Here is an 18613-nt window from a genome sequence, read left to right on the forward strand (position 1 = left end):
CCCACAGTTACATGATGGGTGGTTTTCAGTAAGTATGATTCCACACAATGTCACGTTTCTTGAAACCTAACCTTTCATTTCCCTGTTATATATGACCTGATCGCCCTGACTTTCTACCTTTGAAAATATTCAGGACTACCCATTTTAACCCATTGGTGAATGCTTTCTCACTTGATTTTTTTTTCTTTATTTATTAATAAAGATTTTATTAATCTTTTTTTAATCAGTTAAAGATTTTACATTCCTCTGAACTTACATTTTCTTTCTGAAATATGTCATCTCAATGTAGGCAAAATCTCCAGATGTGTGTCAGGTAGAACTAAATTCCTGGTTCATTACCTAAATTTAAGTAAAATTATAAAATAATCCAATATATTTGTCTTCTGCCCATGCATATTACCAGTTCATTCACTTTAAGTGTGGCTGTCAGCACATCTCCCTAGTATGTGTAAGTGTTTATTTCATGGTAAATCATTGCATTAGCAATGAACGGAATCACATGTATTGTTCTTAATTTGGTCCTCCAATATTTTTTTTTTAAAAAGTTGCTGCTTATGTTTCTACGTCAAAGTGTGGTTTTATGTACCAGTTTCTGCATTGCCAGAACTTCTGTGTTGTACTAAAGCATTCACCCTCCTGTGAGAGGTTCTGAATATGCTGCTTTTAATTCTTCCGTCTTTATTTGTTGAGGTGGATTACTCTTTGGATGTGACAGTTTGGGTTTTTTTTAAATGAAAGGACTTAGAGAAGATTGATACACTTACTTAGGATATTAAGACTTAGCTTTTGTCCCTGGCCCAGTCTGAAATGAATACTTCACTGATGCCCATGGAAGCATCCTCCATGTTTAGCTGAATGACTTTAGTTGCTTTGGATGAATCGGCTGTATTAACAGACAAAACTATTTGCTCACCCAACCCTCTCTGTCCCCTTTTACCTGTTATACCGTGCAGTGAAGGCAGAGCCAGGACCAGACATTATCCCTTGAAAGGGAGCGCAGCAGCGAGAGGGGGAAGCTGCCACCCTGAGCTGGTGCTGAGGGTTTACTGTAGGTCCCCTGAAGTCAAACTGCAGGAGTGGCATGCTGGCCAGGAATCTCTGTTTTATCACAGTTGCTTTTCTGTTGGTTTGTTGTTGCTTGTTTTCATGCTGTTGCTACAAATGCTCTTTGCCGAGTTTTAGGGTTACCGCCAAGTTAAATGAATGGTGGGAAGCTCGCAGCCTTGCAAGGACAGCGCGGGGCTCTCTGGCCATGTTCAGTCGCAGAGCTAAATTGAGTGCATCTTTTTTTGTTTTGTGTTTTTAATTATGCCCGTAAATTAAGTCAAGCATGAAAGCTGCTAAATACCAGTATGACCTACCATTGAGAGCAGCCCCAATCTAAAACACATGCTCCCTAGGTCTGATCTGAGGCTGGCTGGCTGCACGGGGTATGGATTGCATTAAGCTGGGATCATTATCTGTTTATATCTGGGACTGTGTATGACGTGGTCTTAAAACTTGATGAGCAGTATAGGAAATGAGGCCATGATACCGTATCCTCAAATTGTTACTCTTTACTGTCTTGACAGGCCATTTGTGCGAGGAGAACATCGATGACTGTGTTTCAGACTTGGGAGTACCCCGCTGCTTTAATGGAGGACAGTGTATTGACCAGATTGGGGGCTACAGCTGTATTTGTCTCCCGGGCTTTGCAGGCGAGCGATGTGAGGGAGATATCAATGAATGCCTCTCTAATCCTTGTAACCCTCGTGGAAGTCTGGACTGTGTTCAGCTGATAAACGATTATACATGCATCTGTCGTAGTGCTTTTACTGGTGAGTAGTTGTAAACATGCTTCCAATTTCAGAGTAATATCTTGAAAAATTGTCATTCTTTCCCTTTCTGGCAGTCATGTTATCTAGTCACTTCCCTTTACAATATGTGCTTGTTTCCCTACACCATGTCTCAGTTTTTAAATGAATCTATCTTTTAAACCTTCTAAGAAATTTGGCTTCCAGAGCTGTCTCAGACAAAGGAATCTCCTGAGACAGTTGGCTGCCAGCATATTTTTTTCCTGTGGTACTTTTCTCTCCTTCATAATTTCACATTTCGAATATTGGAAGTGTAGCTGTTCACGTGTCAGCTTCTCCATGGCTTTTCACTTTGCAAAGCAGCATGTGGATTTTCTCTACAAATCAGTGTCATAGTATCAATAATTAGCTTTTGGCCTCCTTTTCTACTCCTTGCTTCCTTTCTTCCTTACGTTGGTGATGTGGTCTGGATGGAATACTCTATGCATAGACAGGCTGCACATTCCTAGCTTAGTGATGTGATCCTTCCACAATCCAACTTTGAAACGCAACTGCAAGAATTTCACACTCTGCAAACTTATGTCTCGCTCTCTCTAGACCTCTTCTTTGTTAGTATTGCTGTTATTCTGCTTTCTACCTCCCACTGGGCATAAGTTTGGGCTAATAGTCTCCAGATGTGTCTTAACTTTCAGCTTTCCAGTTTCCATGTCAGTTTAACTTCTTATGTATTCAGTTTTCCTCCATTAAAAGCTTTCACTTTCCCTGCTTACCAGTGACCTTCTCTGCATGCTTTATGAGCAGTTTTTACTCCTTTTTTTTTCTTGAAACTTAAAGATGCTGCAATTTTCCACTAAATCTGTGATTGTCGGATGCAAAGGAGTCACAAGGACATACATTGGAGGGATTCATATAGCCTTTTTTGAATGAGTTACCTAGACTGACAAAAGTAGTTCCTAAAAAAGCAACATAGGAGGGCAGCTGAGCAAGGCTAGCTAGTGGGACACCAGTGCAGGGCATTAGATAAGTTTATATTTAAGCCCATCTGTTAAGGTTGTTTTTATGAATTACGCCTCCTGTTGCTCCTGGCTCTCATGGAAGGATTGCTGGAACTTGCGGAGTGGGGAGTGCAGACCTGCTGCACCCTAGGAGGAGCAGGGAGAGCTGCTGTGTCTCAGACATGAAATCTGTCTGGAAATGTTAGGCACAGAGGGGAGCATGCTTCTTCCTCTAGTTGTTCGTCTTCTGTGCATTCCATGTTGACCCTTCTGCTTGGGAGGGAACGGGGTGGCTTTGCTGTGGTTTGTGAGTGAGAGGATGCCAGGACTCCGTGGACTATCCTGCCCTGTCTGCTCCTGTCTGCAAGCAGTCAGTCTTGGCTGCACATGTGTGGAGGCTTCTATTAATGTTTTCCTAGGGAATCCAAGTCATGCTTAGGTCATCCTCATCTTTTTAAAGTCTGGTGTCAGAGTTTGACTCTGGGAGCTGCTGCAAATGCTAGTCAGTGCAGTAAGGCCTCTGTCTAGCTCATCAGTCTGGGGAGCGTCTGCTTGCTTGTCCTGTTCACTCACATTGCATCTGGTCCTGAGGGCTGTTTGTTCATGGTCAGAGTATGATTTGCCTTTGGACTCATTGAGCATCTCCCCAAAAGTAAAGAAGTCTTAGGAATCCCCAAATTGATGTGGTACAGCACCTTCAGCCTCTGTGCCTGGCTGACTTGGGGGTGACAGCACCAAATCATGTCTCTGTACTGGGTTGCATGCATTTTTGAGGAGGCAGACAAGGTGGGCTGTCTCCAAATACACATTGTGGATTCTGGGATTGTGCCTTCCTCTCCCACTACTTAAGCAGCTGTTTAAAGAGCGTGTGCTATCTGAAGAGGTGTTCCCTACCTGTTCTGAGGGGAAGGTCTCACTGGAGCATGTTGCTCATTGACTGTTCATTGGAGTGTTTTGCTTTGTGATGGCTTTTTGGTGTGCACACACAGACGCACATTTCTCTGCTCTCTTCTCCCCGTGTGTCTGCATCTCAGGTCGTCACTGTGAGAGCGTAATAGATGTGTGTCCCCGAAAGCCTTGTCAGAATGGAGGTACCTGTGCTGTTGCCAGCAATATGCCGGATGGGTTCATCTGCCAGTGTCCCCCGGTAAGCACCATGTCCTGCAACTGGATTGCCTGCCTCAGCTGTAGAGTTCTCTGGCTATGGTCTCATTAGTTTTACTGGTCCACTGTACATGAAAGTTCTCTTTTCTGTACTACTTGCAAAGCTGTGTCCTTGGACACTCTTTCCCTAGTCCCCTAGTTTACCTGCTTAGCTGGGAAACCCAGGGCTTCTGGGTGCCCTAGGAGAGTGATGCTGCCTGTTGTTTCCCCAGACATTTCTGCTGTTGAGGCATGATAGCTGACTTTTCTGTCTTAAACCTAGCATTAAATTTCGACAATTTCTTTTGCCTTCCTGTGTTTTCTGTGCTTACTGCAAGATTCCCCTTGTTCATGGCTCTTCTAAGTCTATTTCAAAAATGTAATAGAGCATTATAAGTTCCTAGTTTATCCCTGAGGCTAGATCCAGAAAATCATGGCACCTGCAATGAGGCCAGAGGAATTAGGGGAAGAAAGGGTTTGCATGTGACACCTGCCTCCAGCCCTCTTGAGTGCTGAAGAATAAACTTGTGAGTCTGGTTGTTTTGCCTTTTTTCCTCTCCATAGGGTTATTCTGGAGCAAAATGTGAGTTCAGCAGCCACAGTACTTGTGGACAAGTGAAATGCAAGAAGGGGGAGCAGTGCATCCAGACATCTTCTGGTCCACGGTGCTATTGCCCCAAGCTGTCTGTGGGAGAGGAATGCCAGACAAACACGGGTTGTGCCAGTGCTCCCTGCCAGAATGGTGGAAGCTGCCACCCTCATTCTCAGCCTCCTTACTATTATTGTCAGTGCCCTGTTCACACCCAAGGCAGCCAGTGTGAACAGCCCGTAACTTTCAGCCCAGAGCCCCGAGGATGTTTGGATTCCCAGTGTGTGGAGAAAGCGAAAGATGGCTATTGTGATGAAGACTGTAACACTCATGCCTGCCAGTGGGATGGAGGCGACTGCTCCCTGACAATGGAAGATCCTTGGGCCAACTGCTCCTCTTCATTGCGCTGCTGGATGCTTTTCAATGGACAGTGTGACGAGTTCTGCAACACACCCGAGTGCCTGTTTGACAACTTTGAATGTCAGCAAAACAGCAAGACATGCAAGTAAGGCCTGATCCTGAGAACGCTTTCTCTGTGTCACTGATGTATCTCCTGCTCTAGCGCTTTCAGTAGCTGGTACGCTTCATGCCTGCTGCTCCCACCTCTTCTGTTTGTTTCTGTTGCTGGTCCTTGCTCTGGCGGGAAGTTTGACATCAAGAGTTTCTGCTGCTTTGTGGACTTTTTGTTTAGTTTTGGAAGGAAGTTCTGGAATTTGTCTGCTGTGACCTAAGTTGATAGCCTGAGCAAGGGCAGTGTGTTAACCTGCTTGGTAGATTGCCCTGCTTTCTCTGGAAATGTAAATAGGAGGCATTGCACCTAAATCTAAAACTAGGTTTTAATAGGGAATGCCTCCTATTCTGAATTTCACTCCATACCAGTAATACTTGTATTTTTATCCCAGCTGTACTTGCTACCTCTGAATGTGTTGTCTAGCTTGTCTTTGTTGTGGGATTTCTTCCTCTTCAGTTATTTGTGATAAATGCCATAGCTTTGCTGTAATGATTTTCTCTTGATGAGGCAGGACATGTTACAGCTCTGTCTGTAAACAGAATAAGCAGTTCTCTTCCACTGGTACCAGAACCAAACCACGTGTTATTGGGGTGTTCTGTGCTTCCTACTTCTACCCTGCCAGATTGCAATCTCTATCCTGGAGTTACATTTATTCTCCTTGTATCCTGAATATGAGTGGTATTTTACCTGAAATGATTATAAAGAGTGTAAGGCCTTGGCCCCTAGACTGCAGATGTACTGTACAGAATGTGCATGTCCTATATGCTGCCTGTAACCCTTTCACTGTTCTAGGTATGACAAGTATTGTGCGGATCACTACGCAGATGGCCGCTGTGACCAGGGCTGCAATAGTGAGGAGTGTGGCTGGGACGGTCTAGACTGTGCTGGTGACAAAGCTGAGAAGCTGGCAGAAGGGACCCTGATCATTGTGGTCTTGATGCCCCCTGATGAGCTGCTGGGTGATGTTCGCAGCTTCTTGCGCACTTTGGGAACTCTCCTGCACACCAATCTGAGAATCAAGCTGGACTCCCAGGGAAACCCCATGGTATTCCCATACTACGGGGAGAAATCGGCCGCACGGAGTCGGCGATCACTTGTCATTCGCAAACACAGAGAACTAGAGCAAGAGGTCATTGGGTGAGTGGATGCCTTTGTGTTCCTCGGGCCTTGTTATACTGGTAGCTCTTGCTTGTAGGTGTCTGGGGAATTCTGGACCGTCTAGGGCTGTAGCTTGTTTTTTTGGGGAAATGTAAAGCTATTGCAACAGCCAAATTCAGTGCTGGAGTGGAAAGATTAACTTAAAAGATTGCGGTTTAACTTAGTAGTGCTTTGTCAAAAGTTTCTGTCACTGAGTTTTGTGCCCTTTTACTCTTATCTCTGCAGCACCAGGGTGTTCCTGGAGATTGACAACCGTCAGTGTGCAGAGGATTCGGAGCAATGCTTTCAGAACACAGAAGCTGCTGCAGCTCTCTTAGCTGCTCAGGCCATCAAGGGCATGTTGCCCTATCCTTTTGTGTCTGTCCAAAGTAAGTAATTGCAGAGGGAAAACTGCTTGTGAAGGAAGGCACTCGTCAAACTTGGGCTTGCAAAATTCATGCTCAGATTATTGATCATCATCTTAATATGTCTCACTGTTCAGTGTGGTTTCTGGGAGCTAACTTATTCATCCCCATTTGCAGAAGTGTGTATGTGCAATATGCTCATTATACTCTGAGGGGACATCTGGTCAGTTAAGGCAGGGCATTTCAGTTTGGAGCCTAGTCATTTTAATACCTGTATAAACCATAATCTCTCATGTGCTGCAGCAGTGTACCACAGGCTGCAGTGATCTTGTCTGCGCTAAAAACCATTCATGTGCTCTAAGCCATGAATTCAATGAAAAGATGCCATTAGAGAGAAAGGGCGGGGGGGGCATGCCTCAGTCTACCAGATCTTTTCTCCTCTGGCAATATGTAACGCCTTTGACTTCTGCTTCCCTCTCCCTCAGTCTGAGGCTGGACTGTGACTGTGTTCTAGATCGGTGATGTTGTCATTTCTAGTTGAGTCTTGATCTACAGATCAGCTCTCTCTGCACTGATTCAGGGTGGCTGTCTTCAGCCGGCAGGACTCTGGAGGAAGGAGCAAGATCTTCAGTTCAGCAGTCATATACTCCAAGAAATATTTTAAGAGACAAGATCAAGGGAAGCCAGAAAGACAGGATATATTCATACAGATGTTGCAGCAGAGCTTAAAACTTCCTCAAGCCTTTGCTCTAAGTACACCACAGTATAGAGACACTCTTCGGTAGGGAGGACTGTGAGTGAGAAAAGTGTAGACTGAAGATCGTTGTCTCCACATTGTTAATCTCATTGTACTTTAACTGGATTTTTTAGGTGAACCCTTGTTACCACCGAAGACGCAGTTGCTTTACCTACTGGCTGTGGCAGCTTTGATCATCCTCTTAATCCTTCTCTTGGGTGTGATGATGGCAAAGCGTAAGCGCAAACATGGTTCGCTGTGGCTCCCAGAGGGCTTTATTCTGCGCAGAGATCCTAGTAATCATAAACGCAGAGAGCCAGTTGGGGAAGATGCTGTTGGACTCAAGTAAGTTTGCACTTAGGCCACTGACAGTGTGTTAGAGGATTTTGAGAATGTGATGTATAAATCTTTCGTTAAAGGCACTTAACTCCATAGAGAAAGCTGCCTTTTAAGCTAGACCTTCTTAGTCTATTTCTCTAAATTTTAATACATTTGGACAGAAGAACTTTAACTGTAATCTATAAAATGATAGTAAGGAATCTGATCTCTGTTTATGTTTGGTTTCCTGACACTCTTGTTTAGTTCAGCGGTTGGGTACTGTTTGCCTAATTTACTCCTGGAATAGTTGAGATTTTTAGGTTGTTAGGTGTCAACGATCTTTTAATACATCTAGCTCAATGTGTTAAAGACATGACTCAGAAATAATGGAAAATTTCAAAAGAACCTTATTTATGTAGTTTTGGCTTTCCACTGAATTAACAGAGTTTGCAGTTCTAAATGTATTTAATGCCACTGTTGGCTGCCTGAGATTTTTAATTTCTTGGTTCCTCTATTTGCAAGCTACCAGACTTGCAAGCATCCTATCCTTGATCTCTGCAGGCTAGTGTAAGTAGGAGTAGTAGCACCTGCTCGGCTTGCAAAGTAATGTGTTCTCCTTGTTTGTTAGAAATCTGTCAGTCCAGATACCAGAGGGTAACCTGGCAGATTCTGGACCAACTGAACACTGGGCAGGTGATGGTGGACCTCAGCCAAAGAGAGCAAAGGTAAGGAGCTCCAAGACTTGAATATTGCCTGAAAATGAAACTGCTAGTGAGGAAAACAGCAGCATTAACTTCCAGAATATGCCCCTTGCTCAAAATCTCCCTTGACCTAGGATTTGGCATGCATAACTAGTGATATCTGAGGAGCAAATCCTCAGGTTAACACTGCCACCACAGGCCACTAGAGAAACTAGGTAACTTCTGTTCCAGTGTCCCCTCCCTACCCGAGCCCTGCTGCATCAAAAGGGAAGAAAAGGTTAATGGTAATGTAATGTCTTGCAGTTCAGGCCTGATAACATGTAGTGGGGGTGCGAAAGCTGATAATGCCAAGCAGAAGTAAATGGAGACTGTCATTAGCTTAAAACAAACAAAAAATCCCCAAACAAAACAAAAACAACAAAAAACCCCAACAAAGCTAAGAAAACCCCATGAACCTTCAGTGGTTTTGGCCACTAGATGAGCATTTTGAAGCAACTGTTTATTTCCTATGCCCAGGCTGAAGATCAAGCCTTGCTCCCAGAAGGCGATGAGCAGATAGATCAGCGCCAGTGGACACAGCAGCACTTGGAGGCAGCAGATGTCTGTGGGAGCACATCACTAGCCCTCACACCACCTCAAGCAGATCAAGAAGTGGATGTTCTGGATGTCAATGTCAGAGGGCCAGGTCAGTACTCTAGAGCATCCATCTGTTGTGCCGGCCAGCCACCAGCCTCCCCATCCCCAATGGCTAGGACCGCTAACATTTAAAAATTATGTGGAGTACACAGTGCACTCCAGACAAGAAAGCTGGAGATTGGATCATGATCTGTAGCACATGGAATATATCATGAAACCAGGGGAAAAAGAATTCACTTAGCGAGCACCTGTAGGAACTACAGCTGTAGGATCTCCTTTATGATTATGCATGTCTAAAAGATCCTGTCAGAATGCCACAGCGGCAGAAATTTGGAATGCGTAGTTGTGCTGGAAATAACACCAAGCTTCTCCAGCTGGATCACTGCAGAGATTTATGCGAAGGACCAACTTAGCAGGGTTTATACCTGAGGCATCTGCTCTCTGGGGTGAAGGCAAGGATGGCCCATTCCTGGATAAGATGACTTCTGGCAGACAGTATACCCAGATTAGCAGTGTGTGAGACATCTGTGCTGGGATAGAGCACATGATTTTTTTTTTTAATTCATATTTATATGATTTATAACCTCAGATTACGGTGATCAACTCACTGAATTCATAACACTACTGTGAACTTTGAAGGAGGCTTCTTTAAGACACACATGCGCACGCAGGCTTGCTCTCTTTCAGCCTTGAATGACTAGATACAATAAGAACGCTCTGCTGCTTTTTAGAAGTGTAGCGCTAAGGCTGTGTAACCTGGCAAGGGGCTGGGTGGGTCACCCAGTAATAGCTAGTTCCTGTGTTCTGAGAGGAGAGAGTTGACCAAGAACTTTATCCCAGTTGGAAGAGCTGCAAGAATGGCTCTTGTTCGTATGCGGAGAGGTGATTCTGATGATATTGCTGCAACTGGTTTTTATTGGATTTTGTGGGAATATTTCCATGCAGTTTAATGATGACTGGACCCATTCTCTCAGTTTCCTTCTATTGTCTTTTCTGCTCATTGACCCGTTAGCCCTCCTAAATGCAAAGCATAGGGAAGGAGGGGTTTCTGTGTAACGAGTGTGAGAACATAAACCATCAGTTTCTGCCAAATTTAAGCTTTTCTTTATTTCCCCTATTGAAGCTTCTAGTTGTGTGGCGGGGTAAAAGCTTTCCAAGTGCAGGCGATAATGTTCTTAAGACTTCAGACTGCTTATTTTCACGTTCACCCAAAGCTTTGTCTAGCAATAGAATAATACTGACCTGTGAGTTGCTTTCCTGCCATTCAGATGCAACTGTGAAGCTTCCAGTAAGCTGCTGTAAAGTATCCCCCCGTGGCATCAGAAGCAAGCAAGCTGAGTTACTGTCGGGGAGAAATCATGTAAAAAGTTTTGGAGTAATGGGTTCGTAAGGAGGGGTAGGATTGCTCACAGTTAACGTAGCTATTCATCTGCCCTGGCCACCTGCCGCCTCCTTCGCAGGCGCAGGGAAGAAATAGGCACTTCTGAGAGGCAGTTCATCTCTGTCTCAAGCAGAAGTCTCCTGAAGACTAAACGGCTCGCACTGTAGTAATGCTTCGCTGCCTCTAATTACAAAGAGCGTTGAGGCTGACTGACTCAGGTGCAGGTGTCTGGGCTGGAGCCATCTGAAGCTGTGTGAGTTAATCCTAGCCACAGGTCCAGGTGACAGGTAGAACAGTAGAGATCTTTTCTAGAGAGAGGAGAGGCAAGTCAAAATGCCTCGATGTACCAAGGGCTTGTTCCCTCTCTTAATTCAGCACCTTCTGCAGTTCCTTAAGTTTAGGGGGATCCAAGAGGTCCAGTCTCCTACAGAAGCATTGCCTAGCGACTTTGCCAGTGGGTGCTTTACATCCCAGTATATTGTGCCTGTGTGAGTCTTTCGGTTGTACCTGTCTGGTGAACTGGCTTTACCGTCTCGCTCCAAGTTTGGCATTTACTTGGGGGCTGTCTTCTTGAAAGACAGCAAACAGAAGACTCTTTATAAAATGTTGCTGTCATCTTTGTCTCCCCACGCTGTTCTTTCTCTGTGTCCCACAGAGTAGTGAGGACATTCTTTTTACTGGAGTTACTGTGAGTGTGTAACCAGGGTAATGCAATTATAGGCATAACTGGTAACACCACCTATAATTAAAACTGGTGAACTGTCCCTATTATGTGCCCCTCTTATTCAGTTACTAAAACTTCAGTGGTTCAGACTGGAATTTTCCATGCTGTGTGTCTGCCTCCAGCTGGATCCTTTTGGGTTCTTTTCCAGCTATTTCAGAGAACAAGCTGGAACGAGGAGAAAAGGCATTGTGTCCATGGCTTTTTTTCTGGTAGTCCATCAAGCACTTAATTGTGATGGTCTAGCTGGATGTGCTTTTTACTAGCCTCATAAAACTACCCGTGTGTGGCCAACTAAGAAAGCTCTGAAAAGGGCTGCACGTACCTGGGAGACTTCTTGGAGGGTGGCAGCTGATTTTTCCAAGGATTTAATGCGTACTATAGCTGTGTCCCTGTAGGGTGGCTAGGGGTGATCATCCAGAACAACTGCAGCGATTGAACAAGCAAGACCTTTCCTGCGAGTGGTTTTCCCAGGGCTGTGGTGCTGGAGAAAAGGAAAGCTCCTTTCTGCGCTCCGTCTCTCTGCTTTTTCTGTCAGGGCAGTACGGAGGAGACCACAGCCTGACTTGAATACTGAGAAGTATTCATTTGGGACAAGGAAGCAGAGCCAGCAGTGGGAGGGAGAGCACAAAAGGAGGTATAGCCTCGGACAACAGGCAAGAGGGTCTATAGACGGGACTGGATCTTGGAACTGAACCCAGGCCCATACGTCAACACTTCGCTGCCGTCCAACAAATCCTGAGAAAGTAGCTCGGTGAAAGCCTGTGTGCCCTGTGACTGGGAGCCACTAGGAGGAGCGTGCATTCTGCTGCCAGCCTGCCTGGGGAGCAGGTCTGGAGGCCACACCTCTGCTGGTGCTCAACCCTGTTCCCTGGGGAGAGCGATGGATTTCTAGAAAATTTTGAGACTGTCCTAAAACAGAGGGTCAGGAAAGCTAGGTGATCAGAAGTTGGGAGATGGGAGCAGGGCACCAGAGCTGTGTATATTACTTCCAGTAGGAGATCATCGCCTTGTTTATCTGCACAGAATCCTAATTCTGCCGTATGGCTTTCTGCAGGGCTCGTGCACTTCACTCACTGTAGACTGAGAGTTGTGCAGGCAGGGAAGCTATTGTCTGTAGGGTCCAGGAAGGTCCCCTGCTTGTCTGTGGAATAAATCAGGCAGTTGCTGAAAGATTGTCTTGAATTTCTGCTGGCAAGCCACACTGAAGAAGCAAAACTTGTGTCTGCCTTTGCAGAGCTCCAGTGGGGCACTTAGCACAGAGTGGTTCGTTCCTGCTGCCATCTTCGTTCCTTTTACTTTCTAGATGCCTATGATGTGTGTGGAGTCAAGCAGTAGGATCAGTAAGCAAGCATTAGCGTCTACAGTTAAAGTCTTCGGGTTTAGGTAGTGATTATCTTGTGATGTTCAGAGTCTGCTGAAACTGAAGACGGTTTCCTTTGCTCTGCTTTGCCGTCACTGTCAGGTTACTGTGATACCACCTCTTCTGTTGCAGATGGATGTACTCCACTTATGTTGGCATCTCTGCGTGTGGGCGGCTCCGATATCAGCGATGATGATGAAGATGCAGAAGATTCCTCAGCAAATATAATAACAGATTTGATCTATCAAGGCGCCAACCTGCAGGCCCAAACAGACCGCACTGGGGAGATGGCACTGCACCTAGCAGCCCGGTACTCAAGAGCAGATGCTGCGAAACGTTTGCTGGATGCTGGTGCAGATGCTAATGCACGGGACAACATGGGACGAACTCCCCTGCATGCAGCTGTGGCTGCTGATGCTCAGGGTGTCTTCCAGGTACAGCAACTGAAGAACCCTTTTGAGAGTAGCTGTGCTCTGTAGTTATACAAGCCTGCCGAAGCTGCGCTCTGTTCACTCACAGCCTTGTTCTCCTGCCTTCCACAGTGTAATGGCCAGGCAAAACTGTATTTTACACCCAGGTTCCTCAGGTATTCGTAGCTTGAAAAACTCAGCATGCGTGAATCATCTGGCATGTATTTATTTGGTCTGTTTGCCTCCGTTACCTGGGTGTCTGCATTTCAGTGCTCAGACAGCTTTTTCATTATAAAGTTTTAGTTTCTGCCAGATCCTCAGTTTTGGTCTGTAGCAATATTCAAAAAACCCACTGTCTTCCCCTGTTGTCCAGATCCTGATCCGTAACAGAGTGACAGACTTGGATGCTCGGATGAATGATGGAACGACCCCGTTAATTCTGGCCGCACGTCTGGCAGTGGAAGGAATGGTGGCCGAGCTAATTAATTGCCAGGCAGATGTGAATGCTGTTGATGACCACGGTAATGGGAACGCGACATACTGGCTGGGCAAATATTTGTCATGGTGTGAGCAAGGAGGGGTGGGCTTCTGCTCTCCTGGAGTGTGGGCTACTCATAAATTCTGTAGCTAAATCAGACGCTAGGCTCTCCTGTGGAAGTCCTCCCAGCAGTAATAGACTGCAGGCTGCTGCACAGTGGCTTGGTTAAACAGTCCTGGAAGAGAAACAGAAGAAATACAGGATTGGATATGCTGGGATTTTCTGGGCTGCAGACATGACTCTGTGGATAGATTATTTAAAAAATAAAAAATTCCAGAGCAAGTGCTGAAAGTCCCATTGCATACTCCCATAACAGGAGTGCGTCACAATGTGGCGATTTCCAAAGCATAAATGTGACTTCAGGACATGTTCATGTGCTGTGAGCTGCACTGCAGTTGCTTTCTTCCCTCAGTGTACTCAGTCCATCTGGTACTTTAGGAAATAGCTTCTCCGTTTGTTACTGAAGTTGCTGGGTTTCCCTGCAGGTAAATCTGCTCTTCACTGGGCTGCTGCTGTCAACAATGTGGAAGCAACACTAGTGCTGCTGAAAAATGGGGCCAACAGAGACATGCAGGATAACAAGGTACGGTCTGGGTGTGCTCAGCGTGGCTGTGCTTCCTAATTCAAAGCATCTTTTTGTTGTTGGTAGTGAACCAAGTTCAGATTTTCTAAACTGGGTCCTCGCTGCAGGTCTTCCGGACCTAGACTGCAACTGGAACTCTCCCCAAGTACTGGGTGTCTTGTAGGATTTCTGATATGGGAGAGCAGTTCTCTCCCTTGTTTGGCCAAGTCGTGGGTAGCAGTGCTGTCCTGCTTTTCTTGCAGGAAAGGAATGCAATACACAGGCAACCGTGTGTGAGAGCACCAGGGCGAAGTGCTGCTGGTGTCAAGCAGCTGGGTTCCAGTTAACAGGCACAGGTTGGGCAGCACAGCAGCAGTTGGATCCTGTCACATTTCCAAGGCGCTCAGTGCCAGGTGGATGTGGGGAAGAAGCCCCTCTGTTTGAGAGACAGTCTGCACTGCACAGACCTCCTGTAGCTTCGCTCCTAGTTTTTGCTGTATCTTAGTCCTTGATTTCTTTCCTCTGCCTAGGTTTTCTTTTTTGGATTATTACGTATTGCTCAGTGGATTTTAGAGCTACCAACAAGCTGCAGTTTGTTACTGGGCTGGTTTAGTCGCTTGTACCTTTCCCTCATAGGGGTCAGTGGGAGAAAGGCACACAGCTCCTCCAAGGACCCGTGGCAGAATAGTGCGCTTCGCGGTGGGATGGTTTAGGCTGCGTGCTCCGCTGCCATCTATGAAATCTTCTCCTGTAATCTGCCTTTTTCAGTGGGCACCTCTCAGGATGGGCTGTTCTTGGAGACAGTTAATGGGACACAGAGCTTCCAAGTGTTGCCACACCGTTAAGGGCTTGTTAGCTGTAAGTCAGTCCCCCCATGCTGAAGCCGCTAAAGTATTTATTCCCTGTGTTTTCAGGAAGAGACGCCACTCTTCCTTGCTGCTCGAGAAGGCAGTTTCGAAGCAGCAAAAATCTTGCTGGACCACTTTGCCAATCGAGACATCACGGACCACATGGACCGCCTGCCCCGCGATGTGGCCCAGGACCGGATGCACCATGACATAGTGCAGCTTCTCAACGAGTACAATGTGGCACACAGCCCCGCTGGGCACCCCGGTGCCATGCTGAACTCTGCCCTCTCCCCGGTCATCTGTGGCCCAAATAGGTCCTTCCTCAATCTGAAGCACGCTTCCTTAAGCAAGAAGTCACGAAAACCGAATGCCAAAGGCATTATGCCCACAAACCTCACCAAAGATGCAAAGAGGAGAAGGAAGAAGTCCCTCAGTGAGGGCAAAGGGCAGTTTTCAGAGAGCTCGGTGACCCTGTCACCAGTTGATTCCCTAGAATCGCCACATGCTTTTGCATCCGAACCAACATCGTCTCCCGTGATGCCATCGCCGGGGGTGTTACACTCGTCGCCCAGCTCGCTGCTGACTGCTCCGTCGGTGCAGGCCGCGCACACCATGTCCTTCTCCAACCTCCACGAGATGCAGCCCTTAGGACGCGGGTCTGGCACGGTGCTCCCGTCCGTCAGCCAGCTGCTTTCGCAGCACAGAACCACCCCTCCTAACAGCGGGCTTGGCAGGCTCCGGCCAGCCGACGTTTCCACCGAGTGGATGAACCGTATGGAGGTGAACGAGTCCCAGTACAACGAAATGTTTGGCATGGTGCCGCAGGTGATGCATTCGCACCCCAGCGTGTCTCAGCAGAGTGGATTGGTTCAAGCAGATACAAAGCACATGGGAGTTTCCAGGGAGTCTCTGCCCCCTATCATGACTTTCCAGCTGGTTCCCAAGGGTGGCATAAACCAGCAAGCACTGCCGCAGCAGGCCCAGTCAAACTGCGCTCAGAACATGGCTGGGCCTCTTAGCTCCATGTACCAGATACCGGATTTAGCTCAGCTGCCCAGCGCCTCGTTCTCCATGGCTGCCATCCCTCAGCAGGACGGGCAGGTGGCTCAGACGGTCCTCCCAGCTTACCACCAGTTCCAGAGCTCGATGGGGAAGTACCCCACGCCTCCCTCACAGCACAGCTGCTACTCCTCGGCCACAGAACGGACTCCTAGCCACAACCGGCACTTACAAGGGGAGCACCCATACCTGACTCCATCGCCCGAATCTCCAGACCAGTGGTCAAGCTCCTCCCCACACTCTGCCTCTGACTGGTCTGATGTGGCAACCAGTCCCAGTAACAACCAGCGTGGGCCAGCGGCCGCTCACATGACAGAGCAGCAGCGGAACAACATGCAGGTGTATGCCTGAAGGCTGGCCAAGGTGAAGCCCGATTAAAGCGGACTCCAGAACTCATGAAGGTCTTCCAGGATGGAAATGAAGAACCATTTTAGTATCCAAGAGTCTTAATGAGCCCAGGCTGTTTTTTCCTTGGAGGGACTGTGGTCGCTGTGGGCTTGTATGCTTTTATGCTAAACAGAGAACTGTAGAAGCTGGTGACGGAGAAGGCCGGCTGGGTCACTTCTAACCGACACCCATGCACCTTGGATGTGATTGCTGTCTGCACTGGATTCTCCAGCCTGCTCTTAAATCTGTTCCACCATTTCTTTGGGGAGACAGCTCTTCAGCTTAATACATCTCATGGTCGTTTCTCCAGAAATTAAACCAGCTTTGTATCCTTATTTTGTTACTCCTCCTGTTACCCACGTAACTTCTCTCTGAAGCACCTTCTACTAGTTCTCCTCGAGTTCAAGTTGCCTTGCCTTGTCTTGACACAGCTCAGAGCTGCACCCGCGTTCCTAGACCCCTCCTTCCCTCGGCTGCTCTTGCTCAGCAAGCTAGCCGGACTTCCCAAAACACCTGCAGGTCAAGTGACACCTTCTGTCATGCAGCTTCACCCTTCCCTCTTCAAGTCTTTTGTCTTATACAGACCCACTAACACCCCTTAGTGTTCTCACTGCCTGCCCCCCCCAGGTATTATGAGATTATATAGACATATAGTCTTCCCCTAGGTCTTTCCCCCCCAAAAAAAAAACGCTGGTCTGACCTGGTCTTCCCTCCGTGGTGACCTGTAGGCACATCTCTCTCGAGTTGTATGTCTTCCCCGAGACACACCTGACCGTTTTGACACACTACCCTCCCTGTCCCCCCATCCTGCCAGGTGTGTCCGTGACTGCCTTCACGGGCTCCCATGCCGGAAGAGATGCCCTGCAACCGACACAGGCCTTTTGGGAAGCTCTCGGGATGCGCATGAGTGTTTCAGAACCTGATGACAGACGCTCCCAGTGTTCTTGCACAGTACTCCCCTCCCCTCCATCCAAGGGTGGCTGTGTCCTGTCCTCCAGATAACATATGCTGCCTCTTTGTGGTATTATTAAGAAGTGTCAAGGATGTCATTAAGTGTTTGCAGCACGTCTCCTCCTGCGTCAGGAATGGCATCCAGCCCTTTGAAAATTGTCCCTTTCACTTCAGCCCTGGGACAAGGCTGCCTTGTCTTCCTCTCCCAACAGGGAGGCTGCAGCGCTGACTCCCAAGCAGGCTTCCAGCCGCAGCAGTGTGCCTGAAACCAGGAGCTGGGCTTAAGCAGCAGACCAAAAAGCTTGGACACCGTTGCCTAATGCTGTTTGGTTAACAGGTTTGGGGCTGTCCTCTGCACTCAGCTTCAGCCTGTACCGAGATTTCCCGACTGAGGTGCCTGACGTGCTCTGTGGGGTGGTGGTGCCATTTGTGCTGCGGTTCCCCCAGTATTTTCGGAGTTACGGAAGCCAGCTGTCACTGACCTTAGGCAAACAGCCGCTCTTTCTGCTTTCCGCAAGAGTAGCGCTTCCCTGAAGGGCTCTGAACCAGTCAGCAGCCGAAGCGAACACTTGTGGGGGTGGTTTGCTCCTACCTCTTCGGGGGAACCCTGCAGACACATGTTCCAAAGAGATCGGGGCTGTCGGCTGCCGCTAAAGGACAGAGAACGCCGCTCCCCTCCAAGCAGCGGCCATTCAGCATCCTACCATGTACAGTATTTTCTCTGATGTTTCTTTCCATTCTAATCAAAAGTAAAAGCTTTTTAATATTTTTTTTTTTTGATTCTACTCAATGGTACATGAAGGCAGGGCCTCAGAAGGAGCTGGTTCACGGGGCCATTGTTTTGGGCTGAAGTTTTTAATTCTGAAGTTACTGCTTTTTACGACGCACAGAGCATTCCCCGGCACGCTCGCTGCAGTGTGTCCTGTGAAGCTGAGCTGCAACCAACTCAGATCTCCAGGCAGGAGCCTGCAAGCTCCTGGAGGTCTGTCCAGGTACATGTTTCACTGCAAATAATGAAGTGTTGCTACATCGATGCTAAAGAAACAAAGGGCTTTTCCTTGTTAGCCCCAAATAACCAAGTGCCTTTTTATATATGTGGCTACCTTTTACAAGATGAGTGCTTTCTGTGGAATGAAGCCAGTTTCGTGCCTGGCGTGTTAATATGATGGCCCTCTGCCTTTTTTTTTTTTTTTTTTAACTACTTGTAAAGATAATATCTCCTTAAGGTGGTATTTTATCTCATAAGTTGTAGAGTAACCATTCACACAGCAGCATTTTCCTACATTAATAATGGAAAATATTTGCTTATTTTTACATTTTTTATAAAAGTCTTTTATGAAAATAGTTGCTGCAAAATGTATAAGCAATTTTTATCCCCAGAATAAAGAGTATGTGCCCAGTGTCTGTGTGCTGCTGTTTTTGTTTGTCTTCCCAGCTACCGTGGCACAGCCACTGGATTATAAAATGAT

General features: G+C 47.0%; 1 protein-coding gene across 1 annotated transcript in view; it reads left to right on the forward strand.

The window, feature by feature from the left end:
• The window catches only part of NOTCH2 (notch receptor 2), an 87283-nt gene extending 68739 nt beyond the window's left edge, over positions 1–18544 (forward strand). Inside the window, exons 22-33 of the mRNA XM_080407312.1 lie at positions 1572–1817; positions 3823–3935; positions 4496–5025; positions 5824–6168; positions 6415–6557; positions 7404–7614; positions 8216–8312; positions 8805–8973; positions 12522–12823; positions 13173–13320; positions 13823–13920; positions 14814–18544. Coding sequence (XP_080263438.1) covers positions 1572–1817; positions 3823–3935; positions 4496–5025; positions 5824–6168; positions 6415–6557; positions 7404–7614; positions 8216–8312; positions 8805–8973; positions 12522–12823; positions 13173–13320; positions 13823–13920; positions 14814–16157 — 3746 coding nt within the window. The 3' untranslated portion in view covers positions 16158–18544. The remainder of the gene's footprint in view (positions 1–1571; positions 1818–3822; positions 3936–4495; positions 5026–5823; positions 6169–6414; positions 6558–7403; positions 7615–8215; positions 8313–8804; positions 8974–12521; positions 12824–13172; positions 13321–13822; positions 13921–14813) is intronic.
• The last annotated feature ends 69 nt before the right edge of the window (positions 18545–18613 follow it).

The sequence above is a fragment of the Falco punctatus genome, assembly GCF_963210335.1.
Source record: "Falco punctatus genome assembly, chromosome: 11".
NCBI lineage: Eukaryota > Metazoa > Chordata > Aves > Falconiformes > Falconidae > Falco > Falco punctatus.